General features: G+C 63.1%; 1 protein-coding gene and 1 long non-coding RNA gene across 2 annotated transcripts; one reads left to right on the top strand and one right to left on the bottom strand.

The window, feature by feature from the left end:
* The first annotated feature begins 1,183 nt into the window (after positions 1-1,183).
* Positions 1,184-18,030, top strand: LOC127465258 (kallikrein-6-like). The gene is made up of 5 exons (XM_051775738.1): positions 1,184-1,220; positions 6,846-7,008; positions 10,257-10,510; positions 13,476-13,618; positions 17,636-18,030. Exons 1-5 carry the CDS (start codon positions 1,184-1,186, stop codon positions 17,795-17,797), a joined length of 759 nt encoding a protein of 252 aa, XP_051631698.1. The 3' UTR covers positions 17,798-18,030.
* On the bottom strand, positions 17,778-19,379 carry LOC127465259 (uncharacterized). Its single transcript, XR_007901964.1, has 3 exons — positions 19,239-19,379; positions 18,029-18,304; positions 17,778-17,880 (listed from the first exon to the last, which is right to left on the bottom strand). It is a non-coding gene; the product is annotated as an uncharacterized LOC127465259 (long non-coding RNA).
* Between the last annotated feature and the right edge of the window lie 480 nt (positions 19,380-19,859).

The raw sequence follows: 19,859 nt of genomic DNA, 5'->3' as shown, positions 1-19,859 counted from the left end.
TGAACTGGAAGTTACTGGTTTGAACTGGGCTGAACTGGGAGTCACTGGTTTGAACTGGGAGTGCTCTGGGAGTGCTCCGGGCTGAACTGGGAGTGCACTGGGAGTGCACTGGGCTGAACTGGGAGTCACTGGGAGTGCACTGGGCTGAACTGGGAGTTACTGGGAGTGCACTGGGCTGAACTGGGAGTGCTGTGGGAGTGCACCGGGCTGAACTGGTTTGCACTGGGCTGAACTGGGAGTGCACTGGGCTGAACTGGGAGTGCAGTGGGAGTGCACTGGGCTGAACTGGGAGTGCACTGGGCTGAACTGGGAGTGCTGTGGGAGTGCTCCGGGGCTGAACTGGGAGTGCTCTGGGCTGAACTGGTTTGCACTGGGCTGAACTGGGAGTGCACTGGGCTGAACTGGGAGTGCTCTGGGCTGAACTGGTTCGCACTGATTTGAACTGGGCTGAACTGGGAGTGCTCTGGGAGCGCTCGAGGCTGAACTGGTTTGCACTGGGCTGAACTGGGAGTGCACGGGGCTGAACTGGGAGTCACTGGGAGTGCACTGGGAGTGCTCCGGGGCTGAACTGGTTCGCACTGATTTGAACTGGGCTGAACTGGGAGTGCACTGGGAGTGCACTGGTTTGAACTGGGCTGAACTGGTTTGCACTGGGAGTGCACCGGGCTGAACTGGGAGTTACTGGGAGTGCACTGGGCTGAACTGGGAGTGCACTGGGCTGAACTGGAAGTTACTGGTTTGAACTGGGCTGAACTGGGAGTTACTGGAAGTGCACTGGTGTGAACTGGGAGTGCTTGGGGCTGAACTGGGAGTCACTGGTTTGAACTGGGCTGAACTGGGAGTGCACCGGGCTGAACTGGGAGTGCTCTGGGAGTGCTCGGGGCTGAACTGGGAGTTACTGGGAGTGCACCGGGCTGAACTGGGAGTGCACTGGGAGTGCTCCGGGGCTGAACTGGTTTGCACTGGGCTGAACTGGTTTGAACTGGGCTGAACTGGTTTGCACTGGGAGTGCACCGGGCTGAACTGGGAGTGCTCCGGGAGCGCTCCGGGGCTGAACTGGTCCGCACTGGTCCGCACTGGTTTGAACTGGGCGCGGCCCCAGCGGCCGGACCGGCCCGGGCGGGGCCCGGCGGGGCCTTAAAGGAGCCGCCGCCTCTTCCTCCCCCTCCTCCTCCTCCTCCTCATGGAGCCGCTGCTGGGGCTGCTGCTGCTGCTCACTGGTCAGACTGGGAGCACTGGGAGGGGGACTGGGGGGCACTGGGAGACACTGCTGGGGCTGCTGGTGCTGCTCACTGGTCAGACTGGGAGCACTGGGAGGCACTGGGAGAGGGGCTGGGGGCACTGGGAGACACTGCTGGGGCTGCTGGTGCTGCTCACTGGTCAGACTGGGAGCACTGGGAGGGACTGGGAGCACTGGGAGAGGGGCTGGGGGCACTGCTGGGGCTGCTGCTGCTGCTCACTGGTCAGACTGGGAGCACTGGGAGGGACTGGGGGGGACTGAGGGGGACTGGGAGACACTGCTGGGGCTGCTGGTGCTGCTCACTGGTCAGACTGGGAGCACTGGGAGGGACTGGGGGGGACTGAGGGGGACTGGGAGACACTGCTGGGGCTGCTGGTGCTGCTCACTGGTCAGACTGGGAGCACTGGGAGGGACTGGGGGGGACTGAGGGGGACTGGGAGACACTGCTGGGGCTGCTGCTGCTGCTCACTGGTCAGACTGGGAGCACTGGGAGGCACTGGGGGGGACTGGGAGACACTGCTGGGGCTGCTGCTGCTGCTCACTGGTCAGACTGGGAGCACTGGGAGGGACTGGGAGAGGGGCTGGGGGGGACTGGGAGCACTGGGAGACACTGCTGGGGCTGCTGCTGCTGCTCACTGGTCAGACTGGGAGGGACTGGGAGGCACTGGGGGGGACTGGGGGGGACTGGGGGCACTGCTGGGGCTGCTGCTGCTGCTCACTGGTCAGACTGGGAGCACTGGGAGAGGGGCTGGGGGGGACTGAGGGGGACTGGGAGACACTGCTGGGGCTGCTGCTGCTGCTCACTGGTCAGACTGGGAGCACTGGGAGGGACTGGGAGCACTGGGAGAGGGGCTGGGGGCACTGCTGGGGCTGCTGCTGCTGCTCACTGGTCAGACTGGGAGCACTGGGAGGGACTGGGAGAGGGGCTGGGGGGCACTGGGAGCACTGGGAGACACTGCTGGGGCTGCTGCTGCTGCTCACTGGTCAGACTGGGAGCACTGGGAGGCACTGGGAGAGGGGCTGGGGGGCACTGGGAGCACTGGGAGCACTGGGAGGGCGCTGGGGCTGCTGCTCACTGGTCAGACTGGGAGCACTGGGAGGGGGACTGGGGGGCACTGGGAGCACTGGGAGACACTGCTGGGGCTGCTGCTGCTGCTCACTGGTCAGACTGGGAGCACTGGGAGGGACTGGGAGAGGGGCTGGGGGGCACTGGGAGCACTGGGAGACACTGCTGGGGCTGCTGCTGCTGCTCACTGGTCAGACTGGGAGCACTGGGAGGCACTGGGAGAGGGGCTGGGGGGCACTGGGAGCACTGGGAGGGCGCTGGGGCTGCTGCTCACTGGTCAGACTGGGAGCACTGGGAGGGGGACTGGGGGGCACTGGGAGCACTGGGAGACACTGCTGGGGCTGCTGCTGCTGCTCACTGGTCAGACTGGGAGCACTGGGAGGCACTGGGAGAGGGACTGGGAGGCACTGGGAGGGGGACTGGGAGGCACTGGGAGCACTGGGAGGCACTGGGAGCACTGGGAGGGGGACTGGGAGGCACTGGTGAGACTGGGAGGCACTGGGAGAGGGGGACTGGGAGTACTGGGTGAGGGACTGGTGGGACTGGGAGCACTGGGAGGGGGGACTGGGAGCACTGGGAGGGGGGCACTGGTGGGACTGGGAGCACGGGGGGGACTGGGAGGGGACTGGGAGAACTGGGAGAACTGGGATGGACTGGGAGGCACTGGGAAAGGACTGGGGGGAACTGGAAGGCACTGGGATGGACTGGGCTGAACTGGGAGGCACTGGGATGGACTGGGCTGAACTGGGATGGACTGGGATGGACTGGAAGGCACTGGGATGAACTGGGATGGACTGGGGGGAACTGGGATGAACTGGGATGGACTGGGAGGCACTGGGATGAACTGGGGGGAACTGGGATGGACTGGGATGGACTGGGAGGCCCAGTGCTGGGAGGCACTGGGAGTAACTGGGAGGGAACTGGGAGTAACTGGGAGGGAACTGGGAGTAACTGGGAGGGCACGGGGCCATACTGGGCGGGAGCCGGGGGTGAACTGGGGACACTGGGAGGGAACTGGGAGGAACTGGGAGGGACTGGGAGGAACTGGGGTGAGTGGGAGGCGACCGGTCGGGTGGAACTGGTGTGAACTGGGGGCACTGGGAGGCAACTGGGAGGAACTGGGAGGGACTGGGAGGAACTGGGGGCCACAGAGGGCAACTGGGTGGGGAACTGGGAGAACTGGGATGAACTGGGAGGGAACTGGGAGGGACTGGGAGGAACTGGGAGGAACTGGGGGCCACGGAGGGGGGAAGGAGACGGTGTTGGGAAAGGACTGGGAGAACTGGGATGAACTGGGAGGAACTGGGAGGAACTGGGAGGAACTGGGAGGCGGTGGGTGGGAAGGGAGAGGTCACTGGGAGCACTGGGAGGGAACTGGGATGAACTGGTGTGAACTGGGAGGGCACTCTGAGGGCACTGGTGTGAACTGGGCTGAACTGGTGTGAACTGGGAGGGCACTGGGAAGGCACTGAGAGGAACTGGTGTGAACTGGTGTGAACTGGGAGGGCACTTTGGGGGCACTGGGCTGAACTGGGCTGAACTGGGATGAACTGGGAGGGCACTTTGGGGGCACTGGGCTGAACTGGGCTGAACTGGGCTAAACTGGGATGAACTGGTGTGAACTGGGAGGGCCCTCTGAGGGCACTGGTCCTTACTGGTCCTTACTGGTGTGCACTGGTGTGAACTGGGAGGGCACTTTGGGGGCAGTGGGCTGAACTGGACAGAACTGGGATGAACTGGGATGAACTGGGAGGGCACTTTGGGGACACTGGTGTGAACTGGGCTGAACTGGTGTGAACTGGGAGGGCCCTCTGAGGGCACTGGGATGAACTGGGATGAACTGGTGTGAACTGGGAGGGCACTCTGAGTCCTTACTGAGGGCTCTGGTCCTTACTGGTCCTTACTGGTATGAACTGGGATGAACTGGGAGGGCACTCTGAGGGCACTGGTGTGAACTGGGATGAACTGGTGTGAACTGGGGGAGCCCTCTGAGGGCACTGGTCCTTACTGGTCCTTACTGGTGTGTACTGGTGTGAACTGGGCTGAACTGGGAGGGCACTTTGAGGGCACTGGTGTGAACTGGGGTGAACTGGGAGGGCACTGGGCTGAACTGGAATGAACTGGGATCAACTGGGAGGGCACTTTGGGGGCACTGGGATGAACTGGGATCAACTGGGATCAACTGGTGTGAACTGGGAGGGCACTCTGAGAGCACTGGGATGAACTGGGAAGGCACTGGGCTGAACTGGTGTGAACTGGGATGAACTGGGCTGAACTGGGAGGGCACTGGGAAGGCACTGGTCCTTACTGGTGTGAACTGGGCTGAACTGGGAGGGCACTTTGGGGGCACTGGGCTGAACTGGTGTGAACTGGGGTGAACTGGGAGAGCACTCTGAGGGCACTGGTCCTTACTGGTGTGAACTGGTGTGCACTGGTGTGAACTGGGAGGGCACTCTGAGGGCACTGGGATGAACTGGGCTGAACTGGGCTGAACTGGGAGGGCACTGGGAAGGCACTGGGCTGAACTGGTGTGAACTGGTGTGAACTGGGAGGGCACTCTGAGGGCTCTGTTCCTTACTGGTCCTTACTGGTATGAACTGGGATGAACTGGGAGGGCACTCTGAGGGCACTGGTCCTTACTGGTCCTTACTGGTGTGCACTGGTGTGAACTGGGAGGGCACTTTGAGGGCACTGGGCTGAACTGGGATGAACTGGTATGAACTGGGATGACCTGGGAGGGCACTGTGAGGGCACTGGTCCTTACTGGTCCTTACTGGTGTGTACTGGTGTGAACTGGGCTGAACTGGGAGGGCACTCTGAGGGCACTGGGCTGAACTGGAATGAACTGGGATGAACTGGGATGCACTGGGAAGGCACTGGGATGACCTGGGAGGGCACTGTGAGGGCACTGGTCCTTACTGGTCCTTACTGGTGTGCACTGGTGTGAACTGGGAGGGCACTCTGAGGGCACTGGGCTGAACTGGGATGAACTGGTATGAACTGGGTTGAACTGGGCTTAACTGGGATGAACTGGTGTGAACTGGGAGGGCACTTTGAGGGCACTGGGCTGAACTGGGAGGGCACTTTGGGGGCACTGGTGTGAACTGGGGTGAACTGGTGTGAACTGGGATGAACTGGGAGGGCACTTTGGGGGCCCTGGGCTGAACTGGGCTGAACTGGTATGAACTGGTGTGAACTGGGAGGGCACTTTGGGGGCCCTGGGCTGAACTGGGATGAACTGGGAGGGCCCTCTGAGGGCACTGGTCCTTACTGGTGTGAACTGGTGTGCACTGGTGTGAACTGGGAGGGCACTTTGGGGGCACTGGGCTGAACTGGGCTGAACTGGGCTCAACTGGTGTGAACTGGGAGGGCCCTCTGAGGGCACTGGTCCTTACTGGTCCTTACTGGTGTGCACTGGTGTGAACTGGGAGGGCACTTTGGGGGCACTGGGCTGAACTGGACAGAACTGGGATGAACTGGGCCGAACTGGGAAGGCACTGAGAGGAACTGGTGTGAACTGGGCTGAACTGGGAGGGCACTTTGGGGGCACTGGGCTGAACTGGTGTGAACTGGGCTGAACTGGGAGGGCCCTCTGAGGGCACTGGTCCTTACTGGTGTGAACTGGGCTGAACTGGGAGGGCCCTCTGAGGGCACTGGGCTGAACTGGTGTGAACTGGGCTGAACTGGGAGGGCACTGGGAAGGCCCTGGGAAGGCACTGGTCCTTACTGGTCCTTACTGGTGTGAACTGGGCTGAACTGGGAGGGCCCTGGGAAGGCCCTGGGAAGGCCCTGGTCCTTACTGGTCCTTACTGGTCCTTACTGGTGTGCACTGGGGTGAACTGGGAAGGCCCTGGGAAGGCCCTGGGAGGGCACTGGTCCTTACTGGTCCTTACTGGTGTGCACTGGGAGGACACTGGGAAGGCCCTGGGAGGGCACTGGTCCTTACTGGTCCTTACTGGTCCTTACTGGTGTGAACTGGGCTGAACTGGGAGGGCACTTTGGGGGCACTGGGCTGAACTGGGCTGGACTGGGCTGAACTGGGAGGGCACTGGGAGGGCACTGGGAAGGCCCTGGGAAGGCCCTGGGAAAGCACTGGTCCTTACTGGTCCTTACTGGTGTGCACTGGGATGAACTGGGAGGGCACTGGGAGGGCACTGGGAAGGCCCTGGTCCTTACTGGTCCTTACTGTTCCTTACTGGTGTGTACTGGTGTGAACTGGGCTGAACTGGGAGGGCACTGGGAAGGCCCTGGGAGGGCACTGGTCCTTACTGGTCCTTACTGGTCCTTACTGGTGTGAACTGGTGTGAACTGGGAGGGCACTTTGAGGGCACTGGCCCTTACTGGTCCTTACTGGTGTGTACTGGTGTGAACTGGGATGACCTGGGAGGGCACTGGGAAGGCCCTGGGAAGGCACTGGTCCTTACTGGTCCTTACTGGTCCTTACTGGTGTGTACTGGGAGGGCACTGGGAAGGCCCTGGGAGGGCACTGGTCCTTACTGGTCCTTACTGGTCCTTACTGGTGTGCACTGGTGGTCCCAGCGGCGGCGGGGGACGAGAACCGCATCGTGGGTGGGGCCAGCTGCGGGCGGAGGCTCCACCCCCACCAGGCCGTGCTGCTGGAGAGGGGCGGGGCCATCCACTGCGGCGGCGTCCTGATTGGCCGCAGCTGGGTGCTGACCGCCGCCCACTGCCACACCCACAGGTACACCTGGGCCACGCCCACACACACCTGGGCACACCTGGGGGGGACAAACACACACCTGGGGGCACCTGGGACACACCCACACACACCTGGGACACCTGGGCCACGCCCACACACACCTGGGACACCTGGGACACACCTGGGCCACGCCCACACACACCTGGGCCACGCCCACACACACCTGGGGGGGGGAAACACACCTGGGACACACCCACAGGTACACCTGGGCCACGCCCACACACACCTGGGACAGGCCCACACACACCTGGGGGCACCTGGGGGCACCTGGGTACACCTGGGACACACCTGGGCACACCTGGGCCACGCCCACACACACCTGGGCGACACCCACACACACCTGGGGGCACCTGGGGACACCTGGGCACACCTGGGACACACCTGGGCCACGCCCACACACACCTGGGGGCACCTGGGCACACCTGGGATACACCTGGGGACACCTGGGGGGTGAACACACACCTGGGCCACGCCCACAAGTACACCTGGTCACACCTGGGTACACCTGGGACACACCCACACACACCTGGGGACACCTGGGCCACGCCCACACACACCTGGGACACACCCACACACACCTGGGGGCACCTGGGACACGCCCACACACACCTGGGGGCACCTGGGGACACCTGGGGACACCTGGGACACACCCAAACACACCAGGGGGTCCTGATTGGCCGCAGCTGGGTGCTGACCGCCGCCCACTGCCACACCCACAGGTACACCTGGGGGGGGAACACACACCTGGGACACGCCCACACACACCTGGGACACGCCCACACACACCTGGGGGCACCTGGGCACACCTGGGGACTCCTGGGACACACCCACACACACCTGGGACACACCTGGGCACACGTGGGCACACCTGGGGTGTGAACACACACCTGGGCCACGCCCACACACATCTGGGGGCACCTGGGGGCACCTGGGCACACCTGGGGGGGACAAACACACCTGGGGGTCCTGATTGGCCGCAGCTGGGTGCTGAGCGCCGCCCACTGCCACACCCACAGCTACACCTGGGGGGGGACAAACACACCTGGGCCACGCCCACACACACCTGGGCACACCTGGGGGGGACAAACAGACACCTGGGCACACCTGGGCCACGCCCACACACACCTGGGACACGCCCACACACGCCTGGGACACGCCCACACACACCTGGGACACCTGGGCCACACCCACACACACCTGGGCCACGCCCACACACACCTGGGGGCACCTGGGCACAGCTGGGGACACCTGGGGACACCTGGGGGGAGGACAAACACACCTGGGGACACCTGGGGACACCTGGGATACACCTGGGCACACCTGGGACACACCCACACACACCTGGGACACGCCCACACACACCTGGGACACACCCCCACACACCTGGGACACGCCCACACACGCCTGGACCACGCCCACACACACCTGGGCACACCTGGGGGGGGGAAAACACACCTGGGACACACCTGGGCCACACCCACAGGTACACCTGGGCCACGCCCACACACACCTGGGGGGGGAACACACCTGGGACACACCCACAGGTACACCTGGGGGGGGACAAACACACCTGGGGACACCTGGGACACACCTGGGGGCACCTGGGGACACCTGGGACACACCCACACACACCTGGGGGTCCTGATTGGCCGGAGTTGGGTGCTGACTGCCGCCCACTGCCACACCCACAGGTACACCTGGGGGGGAACACACCTGGGCACACCTGGGGGGGGACAAACACACCTGGGGGCAGTTGGGACACACCCAAACACACCTGGGGACAGCTGGGCACACCTGGGACACACCCACACACACCTGGACACACCTGGGGACACCTGGGATACACCTGGGACACACCTGGGACACACCTGGGGACAGCTGGGATACACCTGGGATACACCTGGGCACACCTGGGGACACACCTGGGACAAACACACACCTGGGACACACCTGGGGGGGACAAACACACACCTGGGACACACCTGGGGGGAAAAAGACACACCTGGGACACACCTGGGACAGACAAACACACACCTGGGGGGGACAAACACACACCTGGGACACACCTGGGGGGACAAACACACACCTGGGGGGACAAACACACCTGGGACACACCTGGGGGGACAAACACACACCTGGGACACACCTGGGACACACCTGGGGGGGACAAACACACACCTGAGGGGACAAACACACACCTGGGACACACCTGAGTGGGACAAACACACACCTGGGACACACCTGGGGGGACAAACACACACCTGGGGGGGACAAACACACACCTGGGGGGACAAACACACACCTGGGACACACCTGGACACACCTGGGGGGGACAAACACACACCTGTCCCTCACCTGTCCCCCCAGCCCGCTGCCCATCCGGCTGGGCGAGCACAGCCTGCGGACGCGGGAGGGGCCCGAGCAGTGCCTCACCTGGGGGGACAAACACACACCTGAGACACACCTGGGGGGGACAAACACACACCTGGGACACACCTGGGGGGGACAAACACACACCTGGGACACACCTGGGGGGGACAAACACACACCTGAGACACACCTGAGACACACCTGAGACACACCTGAGACACACCTGAGCGGGACAAACACACACCTGGGGGGGCAAACACACACCTGGGACACACCTGGGCACACCTGGGGGGACACAAACACACACCTGTCCCCCACCTGTCCCTCCCCTGTCCCTCACCTGTCCCTCACCTGTCCCCCCAGCCCGCTGCCCATCTGGCTGGGCGAGCACAGCCTGCGGACGCGGGAGGGGCCCGAGCAGTGCCTCACCTGGGGGGACAGACACACACCTGAGACACACCTGGGGGGACAAACACACACCTGAGACACACCTGGGGGGGACAAACACACACCTGGGGGGACAAACACACACCTGGGACACACCTGGGACACACCTGGGACAGGTAACACACACCTGGGACAGGTAACACACACCTGGGACACACCTGGACACACCTGAGTGGGACAAACACGCACCTGGGGGGGACAAACACACACCTGGGACACACCTGGGACACACCTGGGGGGACAAACACACACCTGGGACACACCTGGGGGGGACAAACACACACCTGGGGGGGCAAACACACACCTGGGACACACCTGGGCACACCTGGGGGGACACAAACACACACCTGTCCCCCACCTGTCCCCCACCTGTCCCTCACCTGTCCCTCACCTGTCCCCCACCTGCCCCCCAGCCCGCTGCCCATCCGGCTGGGCGAGCACAGCCTGCGGACGCGGGAGGGGCCCGAGCAGTGCCTCACCTGGGCGCGCGCCTTCGTGCACCCGCGCTACAACGTCACCACGCACGACAGCGACCTGATGCTGCTGCGCCTGCGCCGCCCCGCCCACCTGAGCGCCCACGTCAGCCCCGCCCCCCTGCCCCGCAGGTGCCCCCGCGGCGGGGACAGGTGCGTGGTGTCGGGCTGGGGCAGCACCAGCAGCCCGCAAGGTGAGGGGGGGACACACCTGGGGGGCACCTGGGGGCACCCGGGCACACCTGGGGACTCATACACACACCTGGGGGCACCTGGACACACCTGGGGACAACTGGGACACACCTGGGCACACCTGGTGTGTGCGGGGACAGGTGCGTGGTGTCGGGCTGGGGCAGCACCAGCAGCCCGCAAGGTGAGGGGGGGACACACCTGGGGGGCAGGTGGGGGCACCCGGGCACACCTGGGGACTCATACACACACCTGGGGGCACCTGGACACACCTGGGGGGCACCTGGGGGCACCTGGGGACTCATACACACACCTGGGGACAGCTAGGACACACCTGTGGACAGCTGGGGACACGTGGGGATACCTGGGGACACCTGGGGCACACCTGGGAGACAGGTGGGGACAGGTGGGGACACCTGGGGACAGACGGGGACAGCTGGGGCACCTGGGGATACCTGGGCACACCTGGTGGCACCTGGGGACAGGTGGGGCAATTGGGACACCTGGGGGCACCTGGGACACACCTGGGCACACCTGGGGGTACCTGGGGACAGCTGGGGGCACCTGGGGACAGCTGGGGGCACCTGAGGATACCTGGGGATACCTGGGGACACCTGGGGGCACCTGGGACACCTGGGCACACCTGGGCACACCTGGGGACAGGTGAGACACCTGGGGGCACCTGGAGAAACCTGGGGGCAGGTGGGGACAGTTAGGGACAGGTGGGACACACCTGGGGACACCTGGGGACAGGTGGGGACACCTGGGCACACCTGGGGACATGGTGGTGACAGCTCGGGACACCTGGGGGCACCTGGGGACACCTGGGGGACAGGTGGGGGCAGCTGGGATACCTGGGGACACACCTGGGGATACCTGGGGGCAGGTGGGGGCACCTGGGGGACAGGTGGGGGACACACCTGGGGGTAGGTGGGGACACCTGGGGACTCCTACACACACCTGGGGACACCTGGGCACACCTGGGGATACCTGGGCACACCTGGGGACAGGTGGGGACACCTGGGACACACCTGGTGTGTGCGGGGACAGGTGCGTGGTGTCGGGCTGGGGCAGCACCAGCAGCCCGCAAGGTGAGGGGGGGGACACCTGGGGGGCACCTGGGGGCAGGTGGGGGCACCTGGGGGCACCTGGGGACAACTGGGCACACCTGGGGGGCACCTGGGGACACCTGGGGACAGGTGACAAACCTGGGCCACACCTGGGGACATTTGGGACACACCTGGGGACACCTGGGGGCATCTGGAGACAGCTGGGGACAGGTGGGACACCTGGGGACAGCTGGGGATATCTGGGACACACCTGGGACACACCTGGGGACACCTGGGGACAGCTGGGACACGTGGGGGGCACCTGGGGACACCTGGACACACCTGGGGACATGGGGGGGACAGCTGGGCACACCTGGGGACAGCTGGGGACAGCTGGGGCACACCTGTCGCACCTGTCCCGCCTGTGCCACCCATCCTCACCTGTGTCACCTGTCTCACCTGGGCACACCTGGGGCACACCCGGGGGCCACCTGGGGCACACCTGGGGCACACCTGTGCCATCCATCCTCACCTCTCCTACCTGTGTCACCTGGGCACACCTGGAGCACTTGTCCCACCTGTCCCACCTGTCCCTTCCATCCCCACCTGTCCCTCACCTGTCCCACCTGTCTCACCTGTCCCAGGTTACTTCCCAGACATGCTGCAGTGCGGGGTGGTGTTCACCTGGCCCTCACCTGTCTCACCTGTCCATCCCAGGTTACTTCCCAGACGTGCTGCAGTGTGGTGTCGTGTTCACCTGTCTCACCTGTCCCATCCATCCCTCACCTGTCCCATCCATCTCTCACCTGTCCCATCCATCTCTCACCTGTCCCTCACCTGTCTCACCTGTCCCAGGTTACTTTCCCGATGTGCTGCAGTGCGGGGTGGTGTTCACCTGGCCGCACCAGGTGTGCTCTCACCTGTACCCCCATCCATTACCTGTCTCACCTGTCCCAGGTTACTTCCCCGACGTGCTGCAGTGCGGGGTGGTGTTCACCTGGCCCCACCAGGTGTGCTCTCACCTGTACCCCCATCCATTACCTGTCCCACCTGTCCCATCCATCCCTCACCTGTCCCACCTGTCCCTCACCTGTCCCACCTGTCCCTTCCATCCCCACCTGTCTCTCACCTGTCTCACCTGTCCCAGGTTACTTCCCGGACGTGCTGCAGTGCGGGGTGGTGTTCACCTGTCCCTCACCTGTCCCTCACCTGTCTCACCTGTCCCAGGTGTCTCTCACCTGTCCCACCTGTCCCAGGTTACTTCCCTGACGTGCTGCAGTGTGGTGTTGTGTTCACCTGGCCGCACCAGGTGTGCTCTCACCTGTCCCTCACCTGTCTCACCTGTCCCTCACCTGTCCCAGGTGTCCCTCACCTGTCTCTCACCTGTCTCACCTGTCCCAGGTTACTTCCCTGACGTGCTGCAGTGCGGTGTCGTGTTCACCTGGCCGCACCAGGTGTGCTCTCACCTGTACCCTGTCCCACCTGTCCCAGGTGTCTCTCACCTGTCTCACCTGTCCCATGTGTCCCTCACCTGTCTCACCTGTCCCAGGTTACTTCCCTGACGTGCTGCAGTGCGGGGTGGTGTTCACCTGTCCCTCACCTGTCCCAGGTGTCCCTCACCTGTCTCACCTGTCTCACCTGTCCCAGGTTACTTCCCCAACGTGCTGCAGTGCGGGGTGGTGTTCACCTGGCCCACCTGTCCCATCCATCCCTCACCTGTCCCAGGTGTCTCTCACCTGTCCCATCCATCCCTCACCTGTCCCAGGTGTCTCTCACCTGTCCCATCCATCCCTCACCTGTCTCACCTGTCCCAGGTGTCCCTCACCTGTCCCACCTGTCCCAGGTTACTTCCCTGATGTGCTGCAGTGCAGGGTGGTGTTCACCTGTCCCTTACCTGTCCCACCTGTCTCACCTGTCCCAGGTTACTTCCCTGACGTGCTGCAGTGCGGTGTTGTGTTCACCTGGCCGCACCAGGTGTGCTCTCACCTGTACCCCGGCGCCATCACCCCCAACATGCTCTGCGCCGGCAACGACCGCGCCCGCGGCGGCACCGACTCCTGCCAGGTGGGGGCATGGGGGCACACAGGGGTCAGCAGGGGTCACACAGGGGTCAGCGGGGGGTCAGGGGGGTCAGTGGGGTCAACGGGGTCAGTGTGGGGTCAGTGGGGTTATTGGGGTCTCCTTGGGGTCAGTGGGGTCAGTGGGGTCAGTGGGGTCAGTGTGGGGTCAACAGGGTCAGTGTGGGGTCAGTGGGGTGAGTGTGGGGTCAGTGGGGTCAGCAGGGTCAGTGTGGGGTCGTTGGGGTGAGTGTGGGGTCAGTGTGGGGTTATTGGGGTCAGTGGGGTCAGTGTGGGGTCATTGGGGTCAGTGTGGGGTCATTGGGGTCAGTGTGGGGTCATTGGGGTCAGTGTGGGGTCAGCGGGGTCAGTGTGGGGTTATTGGGGTGAGTGTGGGGTCAGTGGGGTCAGTGTGGGGTCAGTGGGGTGAGTGTGGGGTCAACGGGGTCAGTGCGGGGTCATTGGGGTCATTGGGGTCAGTGTGGGGTCATTGGGGTCAGTGGGGTGAGTGTGGGGTCAGTGGGGTGAGCAGGGGGTCAGTGTGGGGTTATTGGGGTCTCATTGGGGTCATTGGGGTCAGCATGGTCAGTGTGGGGTCAGTGGGGTTATTGGGGTGAGTGTGGGGTCAGTGTGGGGTTATTGGGGTCTCCATGGGGTCATTGGGGTCAGCAGGGTCAGTGTGGGGTCAGTGGGGTTATTGGGGTCTCCTTGGGGTCAGTGGGGTCAGTGTGGGGTTAGTGCGGGGTTACTGGGGTCAGTGGGGTGAGTGGGGGGTCAGTGGGGTTATTGGGGTCAGCACGGGGTCAGTGTGGGGTCAGTGGGGTGAGTGTGGGGTCAGTGGGGTCAATGTGGGGTTATTGGGGTCAGCATGGGGTCAGTGTGGGGTCAGTGGGGTGAGTGTGGGGTCAGTGGGGTGAGTGTGGGGTCAGTGGGGTTATTGGGGTCTCCTTGGGGTCAGTGGGGTCAGTGGGGTCAGTGTGGGGTCAACAGGGTCAGTGTGGGGTCGTTGGGGTGAGTGTGGGGTCAGTGTGGGGTTATTGGGGTCAGTGGGGTGAGTGTGGGGTCAGTGGGGTCAGTGTGGGGTCATTGGGGTCAGTGGGTCGTTGGGGTGAGTGTGGGGTCAGTGTGGGGTTATTGGGGTCAGTGGGGTTATTGGGGTCAGTGGGGTGAGTGTGGGGTCAGTGGGGTCAGTGTGGGGTCATTGGGGTCAGTGTGGGGTCAGCGGGGTCAGTGTGGGGTTATTGGGGTGAGTGTGGGGTCAGTGGGGTCAGTGTGGGGTCAGTGGGGTGAGTGTGGGGTCAACGGGGTCAGTGCGGGGTCATTGGGGTCATTGGGGTCAGTGTGGGGTCATTGGGGTCAGTGGGGTGAGTGTGGGGTCAGTGGGGTGAGCAGGGGGTCAGTGTGGGGTTATTGGGGTCTCATTGGGGTCATTGGGGTCAGCATGGTCAGTGTGGGGTCAGTGGGGTTATTGGGGTGAGTGTGGGGTCAGTGTGGGGTTATTGGGGTCTCCATGGGGTCATTGGGGTCAGCAGGGTCAGTGTGGGGTCAGTGGGGTTATTGGGGTCTCCTTGGGGTCAGTGTGGTCAGTGTGGGGTTAGTGCGGGGTTATTGGGGTCAGTGGGGTGAGTGGGGGGTCAGTGGGGTTATTGGGGTCAGCACGGGGTCAGTGTGGTCAGTGGGGTGAGTGTGGGGTTATTGGGGTCTCATTGGGTCATTGGGGTCAGCATGGTCAGTGTGGGGTCAGTGGGGTCAGTGTGGGGTCAGTGGGGTCAGTGTGGGGTCAGCAGGGGGTCAGTGTGGTTATTGGGGTCAGTGGGGTCAGTGTGGGGTCAGTGGGGTTGTTGGGGTCAGTGTGGTGAGTGTGGGGTCAGTGGGGTCAGTGGAGTCATTGGGGTCATTGGGGTCAGTGTGGGGTCAGTGGGGTCAGTGGGGTCAGCAGGGTCAGTGTGGGGTCAGTGGGGTTATTGGGGTGAGTGTGGGGTCAGTGGGGTCAACGGGGTCAGTGTGGGGTCAGTGGGGTGAGTGTGGGGTCAGTGGGGTCACTGGGGTCAATGTGGGGTCAGTGGGGTCAGTGTGAGGTCAGCGGGGTGAGTGTGGGGTCAGTGGGGTGAGTGTGGGGTCAGCGGGGTCAGTGTGGGGTCATTGGGGTCAGCGGGGTGAGTGTGGGGTCAGCAGGGTCAGTGTGGGGTCATTGGGGTCAGTGTGGGGTTAGTGTGGGGTCAGTGGGGTTATTGGGGTCAGTGTGGGGTCAGTGTGGGGTCAGTGGGGTCAGCAGGGTCAGTGTGGGGTCAGTGGGGTCAGTGTGGGGTTAGTGTGGGGTCAGTGGGGTTATTGGGGTCAGTGTGGGGTCAGTGTGGGGTCAGTGGGGTCAGCAGGGTCAGTGGGGTCAGTGGGGTGAGTGTGGGGTCAGTGGGGTCAGTGTGGGGTCAGTGGGGTCAGCAGGGTCAATGTGGGGTCAGTGTGGGGTCAGTGGGGTCAGTGTGGGGTTAGTGTGGGGTTATTGGGGTCAACGTGGGGTCAGTGGGGTCAGTGTGGGGTCAGTGGGGTGAGTGTGGGGTCAGTGGGGTCAGCGGAGTCACACCGGGGTCAGCAGGGTCAGTGTGGGGTCAGCAGGGGGTCAGTGGGGTTATTGGGGTCAGTGTGGGGTCAGTGGGGTCATCATGGGGTCATTGGGGTCTCCATGGGGTCATTAGGGTCAGTGGGGTTATTGGGGTCTCCTTGGGGTCCGTGTGGGGTCAGTGGGGTCAGTGTGGGGTCAACGGGGTCAGCGCGGGGTCAGTGTGGGGTCAGTGGGGTGAGTGTGGGGTGAGTGTGGGGTCATTGGGATCAGTGTGGGGTCATTGGGGTCATTGGGGTCACTGGGATCAGTGTGGGGTCATTAGGGTCATTGGGGTCAGTGGGGTCACTGGGGTCAGTGGGGTCACTGGGGTCAGTGGGGTTACTGGGGTCTCCATGGAATCATTGGGGTCTCTATGGGGTCCTTCGGGTCTCTATGGGGTCACTGGGGTCTCCGTGGGGTCACTGGGGTCTCTGTGGGGTCACTGGGGTCACAGGTGATCCTGGGGGTCTCTGTGGGGTCACTGGGGTCTCTATGGGGTCACTGGGGGTCTCTGTGGGGTCAGTGGGGTCTCTATGGGGTCACTGGGGTCACAGGTGATCCTGGGGGTCTCTATGGGGTCAGTGGGGTCAACAGGGGGTCCTTGGGGTCAGCAGGGTCAGTGTGGGGTCATTGGGGTCTGTATGGGATCCTGGGGGTCTCTATGGGGTCACTGAGGTCTCTATGGGGTCACTGGGGTCTCTGTGGGGTCATTGGGGTCTCTATGGGGTCATTGGGGTCTCCATGGGGTCATTGGGGTCACAGGTCATCCCGGGGGTCTCCATGGGATCATTGGGGTCTCTATGGGGTCAGTGGGGTCTCTATGGGGTCACTGGGGTCACAGGTGATCCTGGGGGTCTCTGTGGGGTCATTGGGGTCAGCACAGGGTCATTGGGGTCACAGGTGATCCCGGGGGTCTCTGTGGGGTCATTGGGGTCAGCACAGGGTCATTGGGGTCACAGGTGATCCTGGGGGTCTCTGTGGGGTCATTGGGGTCAGCACAGGGTCATTGGGGTCACAGGTGATCCCGGGGGTCTCTGTGGGGTCATTGGGGTCTCTATGGGGTCACTGGGGTCTCCATGGGGTCACTGGGGTCTCTATGGGGTCACTGGGGTCCCAGGTGATCCTGGGGGTCTCCATGGGGTCATTGGGGTCTCCGTGGGGTCATTGGGGTCTCCCTGGGATCGTGGGGGTCTCTATGGGGTCATTGGGGTCTCTATGGGGTCATTGGGGTCACAGGTCATCCCGAAGGTCTCCAGGTGATCCCAGGGGTCTCTATGGGGTCATTGGGGTCTCTATGGGGTCACTGGGGTCACAGGTGATCCCGGGGGTCTCTATGGGGTCAGTGGGGTCTCTGTGGGGTCACTGTGGTCCCCGGTGACCCCGATGACCCCCCGGTGACCCCCCCCGTCCCTTTTCCCCCCCCAGGGTGACTCGGGGGGCCCGCTGGTGTGCGGGTCGGAGCTGCAGGGCATCGTGTCCTGGGGGATGCAGGTCTGCGGCCAGGAGGGCAAACCGGGGGTCTACACCCGGGTCTGCGCCTTCACCGCCTGGATCCGGGACACCATCCGCAGGAACGGGGGGGACTGAGACCCTAAAACCCACCCCGGACCCCAAAAATACCTCCTGAAACCCCAAAAACATCCTGGACCCCAAAAACACCCCAAAAACCCCTGAGGGTCTACACCCGGGTCTGCGCCTTCACCGCCTGGATCCGGGACACCATCCGCAAAAACGGGGGGGACTGAGACCCTAAAAACAGCCTGAGACCCCAAAAACATCCCCTGAGACCCCAAAAACATCCTGAGACCCCAAAAACACCTGAGGGACTTCCCCCGGGTCTGCGCCTTCACCGCCTGGATCCGGGACACCATCCGCAGGAACGGGGGGGACTGAGACCCTAAAACCATCCCCTGACCCCAAAAACACCCCCTGAGACCCCAAAAACAACCCCTGAGACCCCAAAAACCTCCCTGGACCCCAAAAACAACCCCTGAAACCCCAAAAACATCCTGAGACCACAAAAACAACCCCTGAGACCCCAAAAACACCCCCTGACCCCAAAAACATCCCCGGACCCCAAAAACATCCCCTGACCTCAAAAACCCACTGCGGACCCCAAAACCATCCCCGGACCCCAAAACCATCCCCGGACACCCCAGAACCCAACATGGACCCCAAAATCACCCCCTGAGACCCCAAAACTCACCCCAGACCCCAAAAACATCCCCTGAGACCCCAAAACCAGCCCCTCAGACCCCAGAACCCGCCCCAGACCCCAAAAACAACCACTGAGACCCCAAAACTCACCTTGGACCCCAAAAACGTCCCCTGACCTCAAAAACATCCCCTGAACTCAAAAACCCGCCCCGGACCCCAAAAACATCCCCTGAGACCCCAAAACCATCCCCAGAACCCAAAAACATCCCCTGAGACCCCAAAACTCACCTCGTACCCCCAAAACAACCCCTGAGACCCCAGAATCTGCCCCTTACCCCAAAAACACCCCCTGAGACCCCAAAAACATCCCCAGACCCCAAAAACATCCCCTGAGAACCCAGAACCCATCCCGGACCCCAAAACACACCCTGACCTCAAAAACCATCCCCGGAACCCAAAAACAGCCCCTGAAACGCCAAAACACCCCCTGAAACCCCAAAACTCACCACGGACCCCAAAAACATCCCCTGAAACCCCAAAACCAACCCCGGACCCCAAAACCATCCCCTGAGACCCCAAAACCAGCCCCTCAGATCCCAGAACCCTCCCCAGACCCCAAAACCATCCCCAGCCCCCAAAAACATCCCCTGACACCCCAGAACCCACCCCGGACCCCAAAACTCACCCCGGACCCCAAAAACAACCCCTGAGACCCCAAAAACCTCCCTGGACTCCAGAAACAACCCCTGACCCCAAAAACATCCCCTGACACCCCAAAAATCCCCCCTGAAACCCCAAAACTCACCTCGGACCCCAAAAACATCCCCTGACACCAAAAACACCCCCTGAGACCCCAAAAACATCCCCGGACCCCAAAAACACCCCAAAAACCCCTGAGGGGCTACACCCGGGTCTGCGCCTTCACCGCCTGGATCCGGGACACCATCCGCAGGAACGGGGGGGACTGAGACCCTAAAAACAGCCTGAGACCCCAAAATCATCCCCGGACCCCAAAAACACCCCCTGACCCCAAAAACAGCCCCGGACCCAAAAAACAACCCCTGAAACCCCAAAAACATCCTGAGACCCCAAATCCCTCCTGAGACCCCAAATCCACCCCTGAGACCCCAAATCCCTCCTGAGACCCCAAATCCACCCCTGAGACCCCAAATCCACCCCCTGAGACCCCAAATCCCCCCTGAGACCCCAAATCCCTCCTGAGACCCCAAATCCACCCCTGAGACCCCAAATCCCTCCTGAGACCCCAAATCCACCCCTGAGACCCCAAATCCCTCCTGAGACCCCAAATCCACCCCTGAGACCCCAAATCCACCCCAGCCCAGGTGAGCTCGTGGAATAAAGGTGCTGGGAAACCTCAGGCAGGTGTGCCCAGGTGTGCCCAGGTGTGCCCAAGTGTGTCCAGGTGTGTCTGGGTGGGGGCACTTACCTGCCCAGGTGTGTCCAGCTGTTTCCAGGTGTGTCAGACTCACCT

Source organism: Manacus candei, unplaced genomic scaffold (genome assembly GCF_025592945.1).
Source record: "Manacus candei isolate 608988 ecotype Guabito, Panama unplaced genomic scaffold, ASM2559294v1 h1tg000349l, whole genome shotgun sequence".
NCBI lineage: Eukaryota > Metazoa > Chordata > Aves > Passeriformes > Pipridae > Manacus > Manacus candei.
Note: the sequence above shows the minus strand (reverse complement) of the source record. Positions and strands in the feature narration are given on the sequence as shown.